This window comes from Vigna umbellata, chromosome 6, assembly GCF_029865625.1.
Source record: "Vigna umbellata cultivar VRB3 chromosome 6, Vumbellata_1.0, whole genome shotgun sequence".
NCBI lineage: Eukaryota > Viridiplantae > Streptophyta > Magnoliopsida > Fabales > Fabaceae > Vigna > Vigna umbellata.
Window position 1 is genome coordinate 23724165 of NC_142170.1, and position 22981 is coordinate 23747145.

Here is a 22981-nt window from a genome sequence, read left to right on the forward strand (position 1 = left end):
CTCTTATGATTAGTTGATACATTTTCATTTTAAACATTTTTTTTTCATCATCGATTAATATATTGAAATTAATTACGAGATTTCTAAGATGATGAAATGCAGGGAGTGAAAGGTAGAAAAAAACTGTTATCAATGGAATAAGATCCTCCCTTGCATTTTAACGGTTACAAACTACACGGAATAAGATTTTCAAGAACAAGGAATTACATATTATCTTCGTATGGCACCAAGATCTTGAATCTGCTAGCACATAATTAAAAAACATGTTATCAATGGAAGTCAATGCTTGCGCAGCAGTAGTTAGCAATGTACACATGCTACGGAAAATTAACTACCTAACTATCATCACATTCTACCAAATATTATACAAGAATTCGTGTCGAGAATGCCAACTAGAAGAGAAGGCCAAGCACAAGTTGAGCAAGTTCAAACGAAAGGGAAGAAAATATCCCATGCTGCATCAGTAGGATCACCGCTGGCCTTCACAATGCTTCATCTACAATCCAACAGTTAAACTAATAATCTAGAAGCTTCAAAAACCAAACTAGGCGGGCATCAAGACACTCTCTACTCTAAAATTCTGAGATCTGCAACGTAAAAAAAAAGATAATGGGAAAAATAGTTAGCAAAGATCAATCCCAAAACTTCTATTATTAATGACTTCAACAAGCATATTAAGAAAAATAAGCTTCAGGCAGGTAATCGAATGTGCAGGAGCACGGGTGTACGAAATTCAAGAATGCATCATAAAAAATCATGCTGTGAAGTGCACACACGAAAAACTGGAAATGTTCCTGAAGCTATGCTATTTCTTTTGGGGCTCAGAAGACAGGAGATATTATTTCAGTAGACGTCTGAGGCACTATGCTCCATGGTAAGCATTTTAACTCCAATTTTAAAAATCAAGTTTCGAGATTCGGAAAAAACCTTAAGGAGTTCAATTTAAAGCTGCACCGATCAAGGTTAAATAAAAAGATCCTCATAGTGAAGCATATCGAATATACACGGATGGTAACTAATAGAAAACAAGAAACAGCATTTTTCAGAACCAACTACATATTATAAAAACTTGTACAGTGAGGTTGTCAAATTCAGATTCAAAACTACAATAGCTTAAAATCTTATTCTGACAAAAACTAACTGATTATGAACACTACCAGATGGCCACCAACTTCCAACAATAAAGACAAACATCCAAACTAATCCCATGACTGAATCAAATGCAACACATACAAAGCGTACTCAACAACACGTTATGACAAACAAACAGTGATCATTCATAAGCAACAAAATCATCGCTCATTTTCTTTAAAAAACAGCTTGACAATACATACATCTCTCTTTAGAATGGAAAGGAAAAAGTGCAGATAATATCACATGAGCAAATGATTACTGAACAATACGAAGCCATAGAGCACAATATTAAGATAAAAGGGCTGTAACTCTACCAGCAGCATATTTAGGTTCCTTGTGACCCTGCATCAGATCCAGACGCTGAGGAACTGTCACTATCAGAATCTGCAACACCACATACAAATGAGAAAGACGCATTTGATTTCAACAATCCAAAGCATGTATATGAACAAATAACGTGTAAGATAGACGATAAATCTTGATCAATGTACCACTTGAAGAAGATCCAGAATCACTGCTGGAACTACTTGAACTGCTTGACCTACTCCCGTTGTCAGCTTGATTTCCCCCTTGCACAGGCAATGATTGGGGAACATTCCTTTCATCTGTACACAGAGTCAATGATTTCAATTAAAAAACAGAGGAGATCAACAATCCAAAAACAACAAACCTGATTCTAAGAAGTTCACCTGTTTGTATTTCCTTTGGAATCTCTTCTATAGCTGGTGCCTGGCTCTGCAGAAGGCAAAAAATAAAAAACAAACACTTAGAATAATTGCTCCCCAAAGTGAGCAAGGCAATATAGAAGTAAAAATTGTATTATTTACCTTCTGGATGGCATTCTGCTGCAAGGCTTCTGCTCGAGCTCGTGCAAGTTCAGCCTTCCTTTTATTTTTGCTCAAACTTTTCTTATAGTTGGTCACAAATCTATCAAGCTCCCAGAGTGTTTCAGCATCCACATTATCAATGTCTACTTCAATTTCATCATCATGTTGATCAAGTGCTAAATTTCTCTTCTTAATGATTTGTACAATAGCATCAAGCTTCTCTGAAGGTAAACTCTGAAGGTTAGTGCTTAGTTTTTGTTTTTCCTCAAATGTCATGTCTCTTTTGTAAGGATCTTTTGCTTTTGGTTTTTTTGGGGCTGGGGTTCTACTTGACGGAGTAAAGCTCATAGGTTTTGGAGTCTGTGTCATTGATTCTGATCTATCCAAAATCCGTCTCATATCAAGATGTGGTGGTGGTGTAAAAGCAGAAACCCTTCTTGATAAAGGTGAAGGTGCAGGGGGAGCTGCTCCATAATCAAACCCACATCTCATCTCCCGATTATAATCTGACTCGATTATAGCCCATCTGTCTTCAAATATCTTTGCTAACTGCTCTGCCATTATATGAACATCTTGTCCCTTTGGATTATATGTCATGGCATTATTAAAAGTGAGTCTCACATCCTCTGCAAATTCCTTTGGTGATTTGTACCAATTCTTGTTCAGCCTTGACTTTACAGTTCCCAAGTCCATTGGATGAGTGATGATAGTAAAATAATCATGCAAACCAAGACCCTCAACATCAACAGGAGCATTAAACACCCAACCATGCTTGTGTTTCATCAATTTTTCAAGCAGTGAACTACAGCTTTTGAAAAACTTAGATCCCATCCCAAAACCATGTCGCATTTCTCCACCACCTTGTTTCTTCCAATTCAACTTTGATTTCTTGTTACTCTCTGCTGGGGGAAATTTATCTTTCGCAAGCAAGAACTCTGAGTTACGATAAAATTGGTTTGCTTTAGGTGTCCTCTTCTCCTTCTCAACAGTTTCACCAATCCCCTGACTATTCTCCAACATTGACAAACTTAACTGGTGCAAAGGCCTAGAACTGGCAGGTTCCCTTGGAACACCAACAGATGCCACCTCTGAGTGAGCACGCTTTGCTCCACCCACATTATCCATCCCACTAGCAACCAGGACATTTGAGTTGCGATATCCACCAACTTGCCTCTGCTTCACTTCAATCCTATTAACCAAACTTCTTACAACATCAAGCTCACTTTCAAGCTTCCACCGAATCTCCCGTATTTGCTGTTTTGATTTTGAGGACAAGCTTATCTTGATTCGATCCCTCTGTCGAGGCTCCACAACCCCATTCCCCAATGGAAGGCCTCGGGTGCTAGGAACTGCCTCCTGATGAGGGCTGGGGCTTAAAGGTCCATCATCCTCCTGCTCAACATTGAGGCTAGAAGGTTCATCACGCTGCCGATTATACAAGTCATCAGAGACCAGCACTACTGGTGGTTGAACTGTATCCCCATCCCATCTTGAATTTACATGTGACAGAGGCAAAACCCCACCCACCAATCTTGAGTTCACTTGCAGCTGGGGTGAATTCCCATCCTCCATTCTTGAATTCACTTCTGGCTGAGGGGACTTTTTACCCTCCAATTTTGAACTCTCTTGCGGCTGAACCATGTTGACATCTTCTGACCTAGGACTCACTTGTATCTGAGCTATATTCCCATCCTCTGATCTTGAACTCAATTGTGGTTGAGTCATATTCCCATCCAGTGACACTCGTGGCTGGGCTGTGTTTCCATCTTCTGACCTTGAACCCGTGTGTGGCAGAGCTGCACTCCCATCCTCTGACTTTGAACTCACTTGAGGCTGAGCCATATTCCCACCCTCTTGAATTTGGGACATGTTCACATCCTCCAATCTTGAATTCGCCTGAGGCTGGGCCATATTCCCATCCTCCAACCTCAAATTCCCATTGGACAGAACCATATTCCCATCCTCCAAATGAGGCTGAGTTATATTTTCATCCTCCTTTCTTGAACTCCCTTCTGTCAGTGTCATATCCTGATCCTCCAGTGGTGTTTGAACTGTATTCCCATTCTCCAGTCTTAAACTCACTTGCATCTGATCCTCCTCCAATGGGTTCTGCCCCAAAATCCCATCCTCTAATCTTGAACTCACTTGAGGCTGAGCAGTATCCTTCTCCACGGCAGACTGTTCAGGAGGCTGGACCACAACGTTCTCACTATTGCTCTTGGCCGCACCAGACTCACCAACTTTGCTCTTCTGGACAGTTCTGTTATTGATACTGTCATTGGTAACGGTAGAAGTGGTTGTGGCGTTATTTTCAGTGGTGGAAGCAACAGTGTTTGGGGCGTTAGGGTCTTTCTTCTGACCTTTGAGCACTTTCCTCCTCGTGTAAACCTTCCTCTCTCCAAATCTCTGTTTCTCTTTGGCTTCGTCATCCCCTCCAACCACTGGCCCCGAAGCCATAAATCCAAAACCCTAATCCTAACACCAATCCCAAATCCCCGAAATCCTAGGGTTTTACGCACCAACAAATCAAAAAATCACACACAAAAAAACAAGAAACAAGAAACCAAACCCTAGAAATTCTTAGGGCTTCCTTCCACCATGAAAATTTTCACGCCTCACTCAGAACCTCCTCAGAAAGGAAGAATCAGAATCTTGACAAACAAATCGTAGAGAAAAATCAGTAGTAGGGTTTCAAAGCTCAATTACCTTGTTTTCGATCAGATCTCGCACACATACATACACACGCTCGTGAACTCTCTCTTTCTCTGTTTCTCTCTCTAAAACGCTTCGTCTTTCTCTCTCTTTCTTGAAACGCTAGTCGTTTTATCGAATCGTCACAGGTGTACGACAACGGTGCGTTCGTGGGGAAGCGTGGACCAGGCTAAGCGTTTGGGATGCAACAAAGAGCCGTGCCCAAGAAGCATTATAACACCGAAACTTGTGGACGTGGACTCATTCGCGTTCTCTCAACGTGAATTAAACGCACCAATGGGAACAACGTGATATCTTGTGATATCTTGCGTGGGACTCACGTGAGCGTGAGAGAGTAAGGGACTTTAATGGCGGGGAGTTTTGTGTGCAAGAATTTTTAAAGTTATCACAGGTTGTTAAGCTGCGCGTGCTAGATACTCTCCGATTTAGTGGGTTCCCGTTTGGCTGGTGCCGTCCAGTACCCGGAAGGTTTACCCACGCGCCCTCTTCGCGATTGGAGACTGGAAGTTTTCTATTAAGAAGTTTGGGCAGGGTTGGTATTGGGTAGGCCTTTCGTGGGCTTTATGTTTATTATGATCAAAGTCTTTCTACATTATCATAAATTTTTCATTAGTCTCTAAAGAAATTGAAATTAATTTTTTTAATGTTAATTTCTTTTCATGAACAAATATGCCCAGACATTATGTAATTTCAATTATATTAACTTTCAGATAGACTATAGTTATAAAAAAAATAAAACAAAAAGGTATTGTATAGATATAAAAGAAACACAATATATTTTTATATATATAAGAAGAAAAAAAATAAAAAATATCCCATCAACAATCTAATTGATGCTAACAAAATAAATAAAAATTAATAATGAATTATTGTTTTTAAAATATTTTCTAGGAGAGAAAATAAAATAAAGAATTTCTTATTAGGTAACAAGTTAAAAAAATAAAAAATACAATGAATGGTATAAATATCTCTAATAGAAGAAAAGCTTAATAAAACTAGAGATAGTGTACTTCTACATTTTTTTAATGTAAATATAAAAAATGTAGTAATTTACATTTTTCTTTTTTTCTAGAACTTTTAATTCTTCTCCTCACCAAAAATGATTTTGATAGATTAAAAATAGAAAAAAAAAACTATTTAAAAACACAATATTTACTATTTTTATTATTAACCGATGTTTTTTGACTTATAAATTTTTAAAAACAATCTTAAATTATAAGGGTCATATGCCTTGAGGTTAACGAATGAAATCTAACAAAAAAAAACTAAAAACCATTAGGTGTAAAGTTAATTTAGAAAAAATATTAACACAATAAGATGAATAATTTTGGTATGAAAAATATAGATTTAATCATTACATTTTTCACATGATAAAAGATATTCCACTAAATGTACTCTTGAATATAATAAGTATTTATCAAACAAATACTAACTAAAAAAACCTCCAAATGATACCGCATGTTAAACACACTCTTATTCAGCGATGAAACTTCCATGAAACATTTAGTATTATTACTAGAAAACTCAAACAGTCAAAATGGTAGAAAAAATAAAAATCTTATTGTTTTGAACAAACATTGAATGTCATTAAATGCTCAAAATTTTAAAGCAATAAGTTAAATAGGAAAAAGGACATATCTGTTGTGTAGATATTTATTCTACTTTATAAAGGATATTTCATCTGTTCCATCCAATTCAAGTCAAAAATGAATGTTGGGAAGAAGACATTAGCAAAATGTTTCGTTCACCAAAATTCATGCCAAATGAACAGTCTAATTTATTTTTGATAACGCTCTATAAAGCAAGTTTGTTCTGACAAGAAGACATCAAAGACATCAACCTATGTTCTGGTATCAATCTAATGCTCAAACTGTTTAAAAGTGCTACTACATTATGATAGGGGGAACATCACATTCTCCAAATGGTTTGTAAGAAATTCTTATGATGTATTTCTTTAAGCACTTATTTTCCTCTTACTTGAAATTTTTTTTGCTAATGCCCAAAAGGGGAGAAGTATCTGGAAAATTAGTTTCTTGTTGTGCATCATCAAAAAAAGGGGAGATTGTGGATAGGGGGAGCTATGTGAAAGATAAACTCATATGTGTTTTTGATGATGACAACAACAAAAATGTTTTTAATAGTTTCTTGCACATATTTAGTAAAGCTGATGATTATATATTTGATTGTGTTTGAACTATTTGTTATGCATATTCATTGTGTTTATACATGAGTTTACATTTGTGGTATGCATATTCATTGTTTAGAATGTTAAAACTCTATGCACATTGCATATCTATATGAATTAATCGATTATAGAGTTTATGTAATGTGTTATATTCATCATATATCAGTATTCGTTTAACAGTGACAAAACTGCAAGTTTTAACCAATTACATTATATGTATAATCGATTAAAACTTGTGTATTTGCCTAGACTTGTTTATTGAGTGCATAAATAAGTTTTGGATTGAAAAAGTTTTCAAATTTGCTTAAGTGTTTTACTTAACCGTTTACACTATTTTCTTAATCGGTTAAAATCCGCATTAATTGAAAACTTGCTTTCTTGATAACTCTTAACTACCTTAACGGTCATATTTTTAAATGTTTTGACTTAGATTAATTACTTAATCGATTACATGCAATGTTTAATCTGTTAAATGTTTTAAATGTATTTTTGTTACAACATTGTTAATTGCTTAATTGATTACATAGACGCAATGCTTTATGTTTTCAACAACTTAATTGAATCATAACTTTCATATTTGATATAGTTTGTTGAGATTTATTACAGGAGCGTCAGGAATTCTCCAAGAATTAAGAATTCATACGTTTGGACATTATTCATCAAGATTCTTTGAAGAATTGAAAGAGCTATAAAAAATTCATCAATCTGCACTGATAGGTGTACTACCTGAAGATCATATCACTTTGCAATCTTGTAAGATTGTGGTTTCTCTGTTGCTACTTGGTAGGAAGAGAACTTTGGAGTTCTTGTTACTTTGAGTGTGATATCTCAAAGGGGTTGCAAAAAGAGGATTGTTTTTCTCGTATTTTTACTATAGTTGATTTGGAGTTAGAAAGGAGGATACATTGAGAGGGTGTCTCTGTATTGGTTGTCGTAAAACTCGATCTATATAGTGGATTTACTTTCAATCTCAGGTTGATTGAAATGAGACTGGATGTAGGCATTGAGGTCGAACTAATATAAATTGTGGTGTTTTTTTCTCTATCATTTATCTCTTTCATTTCATTACATTCTTTATTTGCTTGCATTCCAAGAAAAGATAAAAGATTTGGAAAAGGTTTTTAAAAGAACAATTTTTATTAATCAAAACCAAATCACCCCCCGTCTTAGTTGAGAAACTATACCTAACTTTTTCTACAATTGGCACGAGAGTTGAGAATTTGAATTTTGCTCAAATTCTAATCGATTATGGTTTCAGTGTAATGGATTATTTTGATCCTGATGGCATCTGTTTATCAAACTTTTGGAGAAGGTGCTTCTACAAACAGACCCCCTATGTTTGCGGGAGAAAATTATCCGTTTGGAAAATTAGAATGAAAATTTTCTTGAAATCAGTGGATAAAGGTGTTTGGAATGCAATGATAAATGGTCCCTATGAGCCAACAAAGTTTGTTGATGGAAAGACTGTGACAAATAACTTCTTTGAGTGGAACCTTGATGAAAGTAGAAGGACACACTATGATGTTAAAGCTAAAAATATTATTTCTTCTACTCTAACCATTGGGGGGTTTTCAGGATATCCACTTGCTTAACTACCAAGAATATGTGGGATGTTCTAGAAGTGACTCATGAGCGCACTGATGAAGTGAAGAGGGCCAAAAACAACGCTCTTGTCCAGGAGTACGAAATGTTTTGGACGAAGCCTGGAGAAAACATCTATGATGTCCAGAAGAGGTTCACACACATTGTTAATCACCTTGTGGCTCTCGGAAAGACTTTTGATAAAGAGGAGATCAACATCAAGATCTTAAAGAGTCTGAATAGAAGTTGTCAACCAAAAGTGACTGCCATTTATGAATCTAGAGATTTGACCACTATGAACACGACAACATTGTTTGGTAAGCTCAGGGAACATGAGTTGGAATTGGAAAGATTGAGGGAAGAAGAAGAAACTGAACAAAAGCATTCAATTGCCCTCAAGATTTCTAGCAAGAACGCTCCAAGAAAGCATAATATTAGATTCAAATGCGGATTTACCAGAAAAAGAAGTACTGAATATGATGGTAAAGAAATTCTCTAGATTTATGAAATCCATAAAAAATGTATCTGATTTTGCAAGTAATGCCAAGGGAATCAAAAGAAGAAGCAAAAATGTTACTCCCACCTGTTATGAATGTGGCAAAGAAGGTCATATTAAACCTAAATGCCCTGCCTTGAAACATAAGTAGAAAAATGATGAAAGATACAATCAAGACAGGAGCAAAAATAAGCAAAGAAAAGCCTACATTGCTTGGGAGGAATGTGACTCAGGTTGCTCTTCTAGTGATGAGGATGATCAAAGTCTGGAGGAAGAGACAAATTTGTGACTTATGGCAGGTTCAGTAAATTCTGGAAACAATGAAAGCAATTTCAATGACGAACCATTACAAGTCAAATATGATCAACTACTGGATGTCTTTCAAGAACTACATGCAGAAGTCATAAAACTCCAATACAAGGTTAACCGATTGAATAGTGAAAAAAGGGATTTTGAATATAGAATTAATAACCTTGTTGAAGAAAATGCATGCTTCAAAAATGATCTTACTACTACTTTACAATCTGTTGATACTGCTAATTCTGAAGTTAAAACTATTGTCAAAGATTGTACAGATTTCCCTTCTCATGTAGAAAAGATATATTACTTGACTAACACACTTTCTAAATTTACTCTTGGTAAATCTAATTTAGAAGTTATTATAGCATCACAAAGAAGAGTAATCAATAAACAAGGCATAAGGTATACCAGTAAAAGCAATAAAATAAATGCTAAGAAGTTTTCTGATCTTAGTAAACTTTTTTTTATTACGTGTTTTAACTGTAACACTATTGGGCATATTTCCATGTCTTGTTACTATAAGAGGATTGGTATTCCAAAGGGAAAGTTTCATTGGATTCCTAAGAAGCCAATCAATGTTACTAACGTGAAAGGCCTCAAGTTCATTTGGGTACCTACTACCAAACCTTATGATACTTTTGCAGGAAAATGAACAGAACTGGTGGTAGACTAGGACTCAAAAGAAAGGGACAAAGGAAAGCTCATTACTTCTTGAGGACTGCATGTGGTAACTCAGCATCATTTCTATCAATCATGCATCATTCTTAATTTGTGACATTCATATTGATGTGTATGATTGATTTGTGCTTGATTATGGTGAAATTTGTTGAAAATCTATTTTCGCGTATTAATGTAATCGATTAAACTTTTCTTAGTGTTTAACTGATTTTCAAAATTTAAGATTAGTTGCAGTGTAATCAGTTAAGGAACTAATATAATCGATTAGGGTTTGTCACTATTTACTATGAATTATTGGTTTAGTGAGAAAAACGAATTTAATCGTTTAGACAATTAGGGCAATCGATTGAAGTGTGATTGATTTGAAATTTGAATTTAGGTTTCCCTCCATAGTTTCCATTTATCAAAAACCTTAATCTGTCAAATTGCTCTTCTCACTTTCACTTTGAATCACTCTTCAACTCTCTCTCTCTCAAAGTAATTTGCCTCAAATCACCCATCAAACTTTGTGAAACGGCGTCTTCGTCTCAGAGAAAGAGAATCAAGACTCTCGGCCGAAGAACTGTATATCGAGGCTCTAATCTAGATGGTTGGTGATGAGTGCATATTTATGCCCATATTTTAGATTTAATTTCACAAGTTTAGTGGAATAATTGTGCTTAAATGATTGATTTGAATAAGATTTTGCATGATTGGCTTTATCGGGTTTGGGAATTAAAGAGGCTTAAAATGTGATTTTAGTTGCATAAATTATTTTGGATAGTCTAATGTTTGTTGATGCAGCTGAAATTAATGTTTGAATTGCAATTTTGAAAAGAAAGAAAAGGCTAAATTGCAAATTATAGGAAATGGGCATCAAGCTGACAGACGATGTCTGGTCTAACATTGCTCGATTTCGACCAGGAGGTGAGAAATGTCATCATGGTATTGAAGGTTTTCATAAATTCTATGTTTATCAAGATTGTCTCAGGAATCTAAATGAACCAAGGGATTACTCTCATTACAAAATTGGTGGGATGAAAAAGGACGATCACCTTTGTGCCTTCATTATTACATGGATTCTTTTACCAAGGGGCAACAATCATGTGCAAGTAACTACTGAGGATCTTTGCTTGCTTCATGTCCTCAAGGAAAATATAGGGTTAAATATGTTTTTAGTCCCTAAACTATTGGTCGTTTCTGGTTTTCGTCCCTGTTTCAAAGTAAGGTACAATTTGGTCCTCATTCTTTTCGAAACGTTCGTTTTAGTCCTCGGAATTTTGGTTTTAGTCCTCATTTGTTGCTAAATGAGGACCAAATTTTTAAACAGTGTTTAGTTTTCGAGGACTAAAACGAACGTTTTCGAAAAGAATGAGGATCAAATTGTACCTTACTTTGAAACAGGGACGAAAACCAGAAACGGCCAATAGTTTAGGGACTAAAATCATATTTAACCCGAAAATATACAAACTGACTAGGCAACAACTATCTCTGATAACATGATTAAGGTTACAAGGTTGGAATCTGCCAGCTTACCTTATGTTGTGTTTATCTCTAAAGTGCTTCTCCATTTCAATGTGGAGTGTGTTGAAGAATCATGTGAATCTTATGGAAAGAGCAATTTCATTTACAAAACCACATTTCATCACATGGGCCTTCAACATGGACGAGATGGATGAGCCTTTAAAGATGAGAATTTGGTTGGTGAAGAGGAAGCTCCTAATGGATCATCATTTGCTCCTTTCTGGCCTAAATCAGAATTTGAAAAACACATGATTAGGCAAATGCATACTTTGTCAATCCTTTGCAAATCTTAATTTGACAAGATTAACAAAGATGTTGTTGCTATTAAAGGAAAGCTATAGATTGAGGATTCTGATGATGGCAATGAGGAGAATGAAGAGGATGATGAGGTTGAGGTGGAGAATGTCCCAAAAGAAAGTGATGAAAACATTTTGCTTAGGGACATGATATTATTTAATTTTGTTTTGGGTTATTCTTTTTGGAATTTTTGGATGAATGTAATTTGGCCATAAGGCCTTTCTGTTTGAACTCTGTTATTTTGATATTTTCTATGAATGAATGAAATATTATACTTTTGATCATATTTTATACTGATGACTTAAATGATTAAGTTGATTGATTGACTGAATCTGGTTGGATAAATCTATTGTATGTATGCAATATGTTATTTCACTATAATATACATTATGCATATTCATACTTACTTGATATTTCAAATTGCATCACAACTACTGTGTATTATTAGATTAACACTCAACAATGTTTAGAAAGTTGTGGTTTGCAAGATTATTACAGATCTTGACATGTTGAAATGATCATAACACTTGTCTGTAATTGATTGAAAGTTGTTCAACAAAGGTAATCAATCTTCTTTGTGAAATCAATTAAAAATCAAGAACATGGTTTTATACTCATTTATGCTGATTCATGTCTCCTAACATGCTATAACTATCCCTATTCATTTAGTAGATTCAAAATGTTGCATTCTGATTCAAAACAGTTTTTGAAAATCATTACATATGCATCATTTTCTTTAATAGTATACCTTATGTTGCAGAATCCTTTATACTAATATATTCATTATGCTACTGGTATCATACATACTGTTTAAAATGATATCATGCATTCATAATACTCTATGATTTAAATTTGTTGCATAACAAAGTTGAGTATTTTGAAGACTGCACATGATAAACATGTTATAAACTATTACTGCTTGATACATTGTCTTGAATTCAGTATACATTATGCTATTCATACTCCGATACATTGATTATACTGTTATACTATGTTCATATAATTTCTTTTAGCTTTGATTATAGTATCAATCTAATGCTTAAACTGTTTTAAAATGTTACTGTATTATGACAGAGAGAGCACCACATTCTGCAAATGGTCTGTAATAAATTCTTATGATGTATCTCTTTAAGCATTTCTTTTCCTGTTACTTGAAATCTTTTTGCTAATTCCCAAAGGGGGAGAAGTAACTGGAAAAGCAGTTTTTGGTTGTGCATCATAAAAAAAGGGGGAGATTGTTGATAGGGGGAACTATGTGAAAGCTAAACCCATATGTGTTTTTGATTATGACAACAGCAGAAATGTTTTTAATAGTTTCTTGCACACATTTAGCAAAGCTGATGATTATATATTTGATTGTGCTTGAACTATTTGTTATGCATATTCATTGTGGTTATACACGAGTTTATATATGTGGTATGCATATTCATTATTTAGAATGTTAAAACTCTATGCATATTGCATATCTGTATGAATTAATCGATTATAGAGTTTATGTAATCTGTTAGATTCATCAGATATCAATATTTGCTTAACAGTGGCAAAACTGCAAGTTTTAACCGTTAACCGATTACATTATATGTATATTCAATTAAAACTTGTGTCTTTCCCTTTACTTGTTTACTGAGTGCATTGATGAGTTTTGGATTGAAAAAGTTTTCAAATTTGCTTAAGTGTTTTACTTAACCGATTATACTCTTTTCTTAATCGATTAAAATGCGCATTGATTGAAAACTTATTTTCTTAATAAGTCTGAACTACCTTAACGATCATATTTTTAAATGTTTTGACTTACATTAATTACTTAATCGATTACATGCAATGTTTAATCTGTTAAATGTTTTAAATGTAATTTTGTTACAACAATGTTAATTGCTTAACCAATTACATTAATAATGTAATCGATTAAATTGCGTCAGTGATGATAAATCTATAAATAGACGTAATGATTTCTGTTTTCAACAACTTAATTGAATCATAACTTTCATATCTAATATAGTTTGTTGAGATTTATTAGAGGAGCATCAGGAATTCTCCAAGAATCAAGAATTCATATGTTTGGACATTATTCATCAAGATTCTTTGAAGAATTGAAAGAGTTACCAAAGACTGATCAATGTGCACTGATAGGTGTACTACTGGAAGATCAGATCACTTTGCAATCTTGTGAGATTGTGGTTTCCCTGTTGGTGCTGGCCAAGAAGAGAACTTTGAAGTTCTAGTTACTTTGAGTGTGGTATCTCAAAGGGGTTGCAAAAAGAGGATTGTTCTTTTTGTGTTTTTACTATAGTAGGTTTGGAGTTAGAGAGGAGGATACATATAGAGGGTGTCTCTGTATTGCTTGTTGTAAAACTCGATCTATATAATGAATTTACTTCCAATCTCAAATTGATTGAAAGGAGACTGGATGTAGGCATTGAGGCCGAACCAGTATAAACTGTGGTGTTGTTTTCTCTATCCTTATGTCTTTCATTTCATTACATTCTTTATTTGCTTGCATTCCAATCAAAGATAAAAGATTTTGGGAAGGTTTCTAAAAGAACAATTTTTATTAATTAAAATCAATTCACCCCCTCTTGATTGTGAAACTAGGCCTATCTTTTTCTACAAAGCCCTTTAAGAATTTGAGGAACATAATCACCACCACGATAAAATGTACAGTAGGAAGAAGATTGCAAGAACAATTAATCTCACAAAAACATGAATGTTAGGCATGTCAATGCAAACCGACCCGTCCTGTTTTGTTTGGAACCCATAAGACATGTAGATTAATTTCTCTAACCTATCATACACAACATTTGGCCCACTAGTTGATCTTTATTTCTTGAAATAATTTTAGACACCTTATTTTTCTTTAATTGAATTAGTACAAATAATAATTTTTATAAATCCAATTCTTAAAATAAATAATATTCATAATTTTATAATTTCTATTTTTTTTCAAGTATAAGCATGTCGAAAAATTCATAGCATATGTATATAATTAAAATAACAAGAAAACCAAATCTTAAGTAACTAAAGTTGTTGAATAAAGCGAAGAACTAATGAAAGAACCTCCCAAAAGCAAACTTAATTAGTGGCAAATTGAGACAATACTCATATAATGGACACATCATAAGCAATGGACAAAATTTAAGGCAAATCTACACAACGTGGCCATGCATAATATCTTACCACATTTGTCATTGGTCGCACAAGTTACAAGTTATGTGGGGTCAGTCAGAATCCCACATTTTTTCTTGTAGGCCAACTCATATGGCCACCTTACATTGTCATCCCTAACAAAGGTAAATGAAAAAAATTGATCTAATTTTTACCAAAGATTCTTCATTTGAGTAAAATACATAGATATACTAAGATGACCATGACAAAGAAAATATATTTCTTCTTAAATATATGAGATGCGAAATACGTATCCATGATATTATGTTTTGCACAAAACATTCCAAATTTTAGTAGTAGTGTCCATGCAACAAACACTTTGAGCAATTGTTACATCAATAAAACAAACCAACCATAACATGATAATGAAGTTATAACAATCCCGATGTCCAAATAGGGTGGAGCCACATGGTGGGTGAAGAAGAGTACCATTAATGAATTGAAACTTGTTCCTTGAGTGTAGAATAATAGAATTGTCCTGAGGCCAAGAATAATAATTGAATTTGTTTTGGTATCGGGTTCGAGGATTAACCTTCCTAACTTTGCTATAATGTTGAGTCTTGATCTCCCAATTATTTTAGTCTGTCTCGAAGTCGATTGGTATGTTCTGAGTGGACCTGCAAAAAATACTTCGACGCTCAAGTCAGATGAGTGTTTCAAACGGTTATGCTTAAATCGGATTATTAGTCAAAAACATAAACATTACCTTGGCAATGCACCTATATTTATATTTCTCACAACGACAACTAAATCAAATATGTTAATTGTCCATTAATAGCTGCCATTATTTCTCTTTATTTTCCATTAATGACTGTTACCTTTAATTACCTCAGCAACTGTCTTTACCAATCGGTTTACTACGGCTGCTCCTTAGCCTACTCGGTTTATTAACCGAGCATCCCGACATACAATACAAAATCCATCAATTTTAATCAGAACAAGAGAAATTCCAATGCACCGCTACTAATGAAATAGGGATAAGAAGAATCAAGAAATGCATTAGGAAGAAGAGTGATTCTCCTTGCACCTCACCTATTTCGTCCTGCACCTCCAATTTTTATTTAATTTCTATATTTGCACTGCCGCACTTCCAACGCTGGCTGCCGCACTTCTAACATCGGTTGGATGTCACCGCATTTCGAGTTGCGGTTCACCCAAACTTTGTACGAAAGTGATTGGCATACACCGAATTATGTCAAAGCCTTACCTCAAACAATCCAGTGTGACACTTCCTTGGCAAGTACGAAAATAATCTTGACAACAATTCTTGTTGCCTCCATCTTGTGAATATCTTTCGGCCATATATACAACGCTTAGTTCTCAACTTTCAGCACTATGCCCATCTACAATATTCTTTAGACTTAAAAAAATTTTCGTAATACAAAGACAATATGTCTCCCATACTTTTACTCCCAATAAATCTCTTCAAAAAATTAAGCTTCTTCCCAAAGAGATAGAGGCCAAGAAGAAAACTGTTGTATTCAGTGTTTGTCTAAGATTGATCGTCCAACAATCTAGGGAGAAGATACTTCCCTCTCATCTTATCTTTCTCAACACTTTTAGAAGATGGTTCAAAATTTGAGAACCCTCTTATACATGTCTCTTCATCGCGTGAAGCAACGTAAAGTTCCACTCTAGTTTCTGAACATTCATTCTAAAAAAATAATCGCAATTCGAAACGCGGTGACATTCAACCGACGTTAGAAGTGCGACCGCTGGTGTTGGAATTGTGACGGGTCAAAAATGGAAATTAAATAAAAATTGGAAGTATAGAAAAAAAAGAAGGTGTAGAGAAAAACATTCTAAGAAGAATCGTGATGAATAAAATATGATGAAAACGCAAAAAGAATAAAAATCACAATGGATTAAACTATAAAAACTAATGTTACCATGTAAAAACTTTACAAAATTGAAAGAAGAAATTTTGTAATAGAGAAAACATTTTTTTATATTTCTTACACCGAATATCCTTTACATTGTTATACAGATGACAGTTAAACTTTTACAGATGACGGTTAAACTTACCGTCTATTACAATATACAAATTTTTAACTAATAACAAAAAAATTGTAGTAAACTAACTAGTTAAAAAATACATTTGTTAACAATAATTATGTCTTCCGTGCGTATGTCTCGTAAACATGTTCTCATAATTTTTTTATCAATATTTTTCAGATAAGTTTCTATATTTAGAGATAGAAAAGTAAATCCTAATATATTCTGGAAAACAAAATTGTTGCGATAAATAAAGATCAAGAGAGAATTTCGATAGTTAGAAATAAAAAGAATAGTGATACTTTCACGGCACATTTTAATACTATATCAGTATTTATGATTATTATTATTAATTTTAAAATAATTTTAATCAATCACGTAATAATACGTAAATAATATTAAAATATTATTAAAAAAAAATATTATTACAGCATCGTTATAAAAAAAAGTTACATTTTGATAGTCTTACCTTACATAATGGACCCTTGAACATGAAAAAATTCTATTAGTAAAGAGAGAGCAAATTGTCCAAACAAAAACAAAAAAATATCTGATTAACTCAAAAGTTCGTAATACTCTTATCCTTATGCATGTAGATGACAGCTTGAATGAAGAAATCGTACACCTGATTCAAAATTGAGAGCACGTTTTTAAATTTTCAAACTGCGCCAAAAAAATAAAATTGCCGCGCAAGAAGCCGGGGTGGCTAGTTAAAAATCCAAAACCTGAACGCTCTCTCTCAAACGCGTGGAACAAAAAATGGAGAAGGGGTTAATCTCCGTAGACCGTTGGGCAAAAGGAAGCGAAGCTTACTTTCTCACCCACCTCCACTCCGACCACATCCACGGCCTCACCTCCACGTGGTCCCACGGACCCCTCTTCTGCTCCTCCGTCACCGCCAAACTCCTCCCCTTCAAGCTCCCCCGACTTCAATCTCTCCCTCCTCCACATCCTCCACACCGGCGCCTCCCTCACTCTCACCCTCTCATCCACCGTCATCCACGTCACCGTCATAGACGCCTGTCACTGCCCCGGTCGGTAACCCTATCACTCCTACTCTTCACTCTTCACGCACTTTTCATTTCTCTTTTTCACTCATTTCGTATTCTTCCCACCAACAGGTTCTATCATGCTCCTATTCCGCGGCGACTTCGGCTGCTTCCTCCATACCGGCGACTTCAGGTGGGAAGCCACGTGCCAGAGAGCAACCAACGCCCGTCACATGCTTGACCACGCTCTCCAGAACCTTCCTGTCGTTGACATCGTTTACCTCGACAACACCTACTCCAGTCCTATCTATGATTTTCCGCCTCGCCATGTAGCTGCTCAGAAGGTCAATCAAATTGTCTAGTCTCTTCTTCTTATGGATTATTGTTGTTATTATCTTTTGCTTGATTTGATTGGTGTCTGATTTCAGGTTATAGATATCATTTCTTCGCATCCCGATCATGAAGTCATTATCGGGATTAACACTTTAGGGAAGGAAGATCTGCTGATTGAAATTTCGCGTGCGCTTCAAATCAAGGCATCTTCCCGATCGTTCTCTTAAAATAAAATTGAAGCCAGTGTGCTTGGAGTCTTTCTTGTCTCTACAATGTACAGTGCTTGAGTTGAAAATATTATTTTGAAGTTGTTTGATTTAATCCTAAAAAAAATCTTGATGTGGTTATATTTGCAACTGTCTACTGGTTTTTGAAACCTTGGATGCTAACTTAGGCAAAAGTACTGTACTCCACTTGGTGTTCCCGTTTTTTATGGGGACTGTTTGATTTTATACCTTAATGGACACAGCTATGATTGTCTTGTTAGAATTGAAGCTTATGTTCATACCATGTTTGTTTTAATTGTCGTGTTTTGTCCACGTTACCATGTTTTGTTGGAGTTAGCATTCCGAACGATGGTTTGGTTTTTCACCGAGGTTTTTTGTTTTTCAATTGAAGATTTGGGTATGGCCAGAGCGGTTGCGGACTATGCATCTTCTTGGTTACCCTGATATTTTTACAACGAACACGTCTCTTACTAGAGTTAGAGCTGTTCCTCAACATAATTTAAGCATTCGAACTTTAGAGGCATTTAATACAATGCACCCAACTATAGGAATCTTGCCATCGGGTCTTCCATGGATAAAGAAATCACTTCAAAAGAACGAGTTTCTTTCTGGTTCCTTTTTGACATCATCTCGTTGTACGAGAGGCAAATGGAGTGCAAATAGTGAGGTAGAGATTGGTGACCAAATTGGAAACATAGGATCGCCAGACAAAATTCACGAGTACATGTACACAGTTCCCTACTGTGATCACTCCAACTATGAGGAGATTGAAGAGTTTATAAAGCTTGTTCAACCAACCAGACTCAAGGGCATTGTGGCTTACTCGTCATGCTGTATTGAACCCATGTACTATTTTGGTCGACTTTGTTGTGTCGACCAACAGACACAACAGTTGTATGAGGAAAAGAAAAGGGAAGAACGTTGTAAAAGAGAAAGAGAAGAAGCAGTCAGCTCCAAAGCTTCATATGCAGGTGATAATGTTCAGACAGATAGAGACAGAAGCAAGGCTTTGAAGGGTAGGTTTTCTGGTGTTCGTCTGAGCAGGTTTAGTAGATTAAGAAAAACTCACCGTGGTGCAAAACTTCGGGGAGATAACAGTTCTGATGAAGAATGATGCGTGCGACGATGTTATGCACTCCTTTTTCAGTCCATGGTGCAAGATAATCCTCATAACTCTTAATTCAGCTTTAGGATTTTTTTTTCCCAATATGTCTATAATAGAAAGTTTAGATGATCATCAAATTGCTATTTGATATGGTTTTCTATTCCCCGTGTAACCAATTTGTCCATAACTGTGTTATTTTTAAAAGAATGTTTAATGACATTGCTTGAAAAGCTCAAGATGTGCCCACAGAAATCTCTAACTTGCAACCACTTTAGCCCACCTTCTCAATACTGTAAATATTTCATAAAAAACTGTCCTTTACATTTCTTAGTAATGTACTGTACATTTTTATGTTAATTTGTCCTCTTCAATTTCAATAATTATGCTTTATCAATAAAATTATAATGTCATTTTAGAAGTGATTTAATTGTTTAGCTTATACTTCTGTTGAGAATATACATGTTAGTTATTTTTTAAATTTCTAGTTAATTTGTAACGAAATTTTACAAAAATTAGCTTTGTATGCATTTTTTTTCTTTTGAATGTGCTTTTACACATTTTTCTTTTAATTTATTATGCGAATAAATATTTTTTACTCTTTTTGCTATTTGTAGATTATGGATTGTCTATTTTTTGCAATAATTATTTTAGAAGTCATGGATGGATGAAAGTTTTTGTGATGAGAATTTGTTTTAAATGAAATCTTTTTGACTATCTTAGCGAGTTAATCCTATTATGGAGTTAATCCTATTATGTAAGAAAGAAGGTTGGGTAAAGCCATGATTTTATAAATATAGATTTATTGGGATTTTTATGATATATGTAAAATTATTGAGCTTTGATTCAATATACGAAATCTCTTTTGGAGGTAGTTGTTTTAATGGGTTTAGACGAGAATGTATGATTGAATGAATTTGTTGCATGTGATTCTGTGTTCCAAATTAATTGATTTAATTATAAGTATTTTTGTTTTAAATATACTAACTTGGTTTGTTATGATATTGTGTTTAAGGGAATAAAGGATAATGAGGGTGAAGAACCTAATTGTGATCTAATCCTAGAATGGTGATGTAGAAAATTACTTTATATTGTTTATTTTGTATTGCATGCTCCTCTCTTTTTAAGTTTATATTTTGAGGAACTATGTATGGATATTTTGAAGAATATTGTAATGCATTATTTTTTAACTAATAGTTTTATCCTTAATACCCACTTATGATACTTCTTGAATTAGTAGATAATTTCTATTCATCTGGATTGTTACATATCTTCGTGTTATATGTTTTATAATCACTTTTTGTTAACTTTTTTGGATAAATATATTTTATTTGTAATTTGAAATTAAATAGTGCAGTTTTTAGTTTTAAATAGATATTGGTATATTATAAAAATGACTTCATTATGTTTTTTTTAAATTTTACATTAACGTTAACTAAATATTATTTGAGACAAAATGTAAATTATAATGAAACAAAAATATTTAATATATTCAGAATTAATTTTGAATGATATTTAAATAATTGTAAACAAATATGTGAGAATTAATTTATTACAATTATTCATGTCTATTTATGTATCATAATCACATTTATATTGAAAATTTTATAGAAAATATAGTTAAATATGTTTTTAGTTATAAAATTTTGATGGAAAATTAAAATGTTTTTATTTTAAATTTTAATTTTCAAACTTAAAAAATAAATCAATAAAGTATTTTTAATATAATGATATTAATTTTTTATTTGTTAAATGATGTTTTAAGATGAAATGGTATAAATACTAAGTGTGATCTTAAAATATATTTGTCATGTTAATAACATTTGGTGTATTTAAGTTAAAATAAAAATTTAAGGAAAAAATATGTATGAAAGTTTCAAAACCAACGTCGTTCAATTTAGTTTGAGGTGGCTAACAGTGTGCCACGTTTCTATTCTTCCTGTTAGAAACATGGAAGATCCTGCTGACATAGGAATCTCTTTGATCCTGAACCTCTACAACGTGATGGAGCCATGGTGACGATCTTAGTGTTATTCCTTATCGTTGCAATCAGGGAGTGACTGTGATTTACATTCAACCTGCTGAGTTTTTGCTTCAATCCAATTTGAATATTAATCCTTTCGTCTTCTTCTTTCTTGTTGTTCCCAACATTACATAAACCTTCTTCATCCATTATTTGTCAAGATTTAAGATTCCATTCTCAATAATAATTTGAATAAGCTTTGAAGTTTCCTTCGTTTTATTAGTAATTAGAAAGTAGTGTTCATCCACATGAACTTTTTTGTGCGCAGATATTCAAATCATAATTGGAAAATAAAAATACTTTTGCAGTTGCTATATGTTGTAATAATGTTAAATTATTACAAAGAGACGTTGCCTAATGGTAGCATGCCAACGTTCAAAATTTTTCAACGTGAGGCTTTGTAAAGTTTGAGGAAAGGTGGAGAAGTTTTCCTCTCCAAATAAAGAAAAAGAAATAGGAAGATGAGGTTGGGTACTTAAGTAATTTTTCGTATACTTTACCTACAAAGAGAAAAACACAACCAGATATTTTCTCGTTTACCAATCTTAAATATTTTAAAATTGTGAGGGTGTAGGTAATTTTACGTAATTACTTGAAGAAATAAATTTGGCTTTTCACCTAATGATATTACTCTAAATCTGGAAGTAGAGAATATGTCGTTATGTATTTATATATGAACGACATGTTAATGATTGACACATGCAATCGGATAATATTTAAAAATTAAGGTTTCTAGGATCAAATTTTGAAATGAAAGATATGGATGAAGCCAATGTGATTTTAGGTATTAGAATCATAAGGAAGGGAGATAGTATATTACTATCCCAAGAATAATATATTGAGAAACTTCTTAAGAAGTTTAGGTTTTATGACCTCAAACTAGTGAGTACCCCTTATGATGCTAATTCTAAATTAATAAAAAAAATAAATAATAAATAAAGGAGAATCTATATCTCAGCCTTAGTATGCCCAGATAATTGGGAGCTTATTGTACTTGATAAGTTTTTCTAGACTTGATATTGCTTATGCAGTAGGTAGATTGAGTAGGTACCTCAATGTCCAAATCAGGAACAATGGAATGCACTTGCTAGGCTTATGAGATAGTTAAGAGGTTCAATGGATTATGCCATTGAATACAGTGGAACTAGCTGTACTAAAAGGGTACAATGATGCTAACTGGATCTTTGATTCAGATGAGACAAAATCCACTAATAGTTCTGTATTCACACTTGGGGGTGGTGTGATTACATGGAGATTAGTCAGGCAAACAAATATTTCAAGATCAATAATGGAATCTGAGCTTGTTGCTCTTGAAATGACTGAAAATGAGGTTGAGTGGTTGAAAAACTTCTTAGCGAACATTCCACTAGGAATGAAACCAACCTCATCGATATCAATACACTATGATTGCGTATCGACAATAGCTATAGCTAAAAA

General features: G+C 33.9%; 2 protein-coding genes across 2 annotated transcripts; one reads left to right on the forward strand and one right to left on the reverse strand.

The window, feature by feature from the left end:
- Nucleotides 1-232: 232 nt before the first annotated feature.
- Nucleotides 233-4830, reverse strand: LOC124840808 (uncharacterized). The gene is made up of 5 exons (XM_047316933.2): nt 1962-4830; nt 1824-1869; nt 1626-1739; nt 1449-1518; nt 233-587 (listed from the first exon to the last, which is right to left on the reverse strand). The coding sequence occupies exons 1-4, from the start codon at nt 4416-4418 to the stop codon at nt 1460-1462; spliced, it is 2676 nt and encodes an 891-aa protein (XP_047172889.1). The 5' UTR covers nt 4419-4830; the 3' UTR covers nt 233-587; nt 1449-1459.
- Nucleotides 4831-17629: 12799 nt separating this feature from the next.
- LOC124840811 (uncharacterized) lies at nt 17630-19803 on the forward strand. The gene is given in 5 exon segments (XM_047316935.2): nt 17630-17791; nt 17793-17904; nt 17992-18203; nt 18288-18395; nt 18811-19803. Coding segments are annotated over 5 exon segments (1317 nt in total). The 3' UTR covers nt 19534-19803.
- The last annotated feature ends 3178 nt before the right edge of the window (nt 19804-22981 follow it).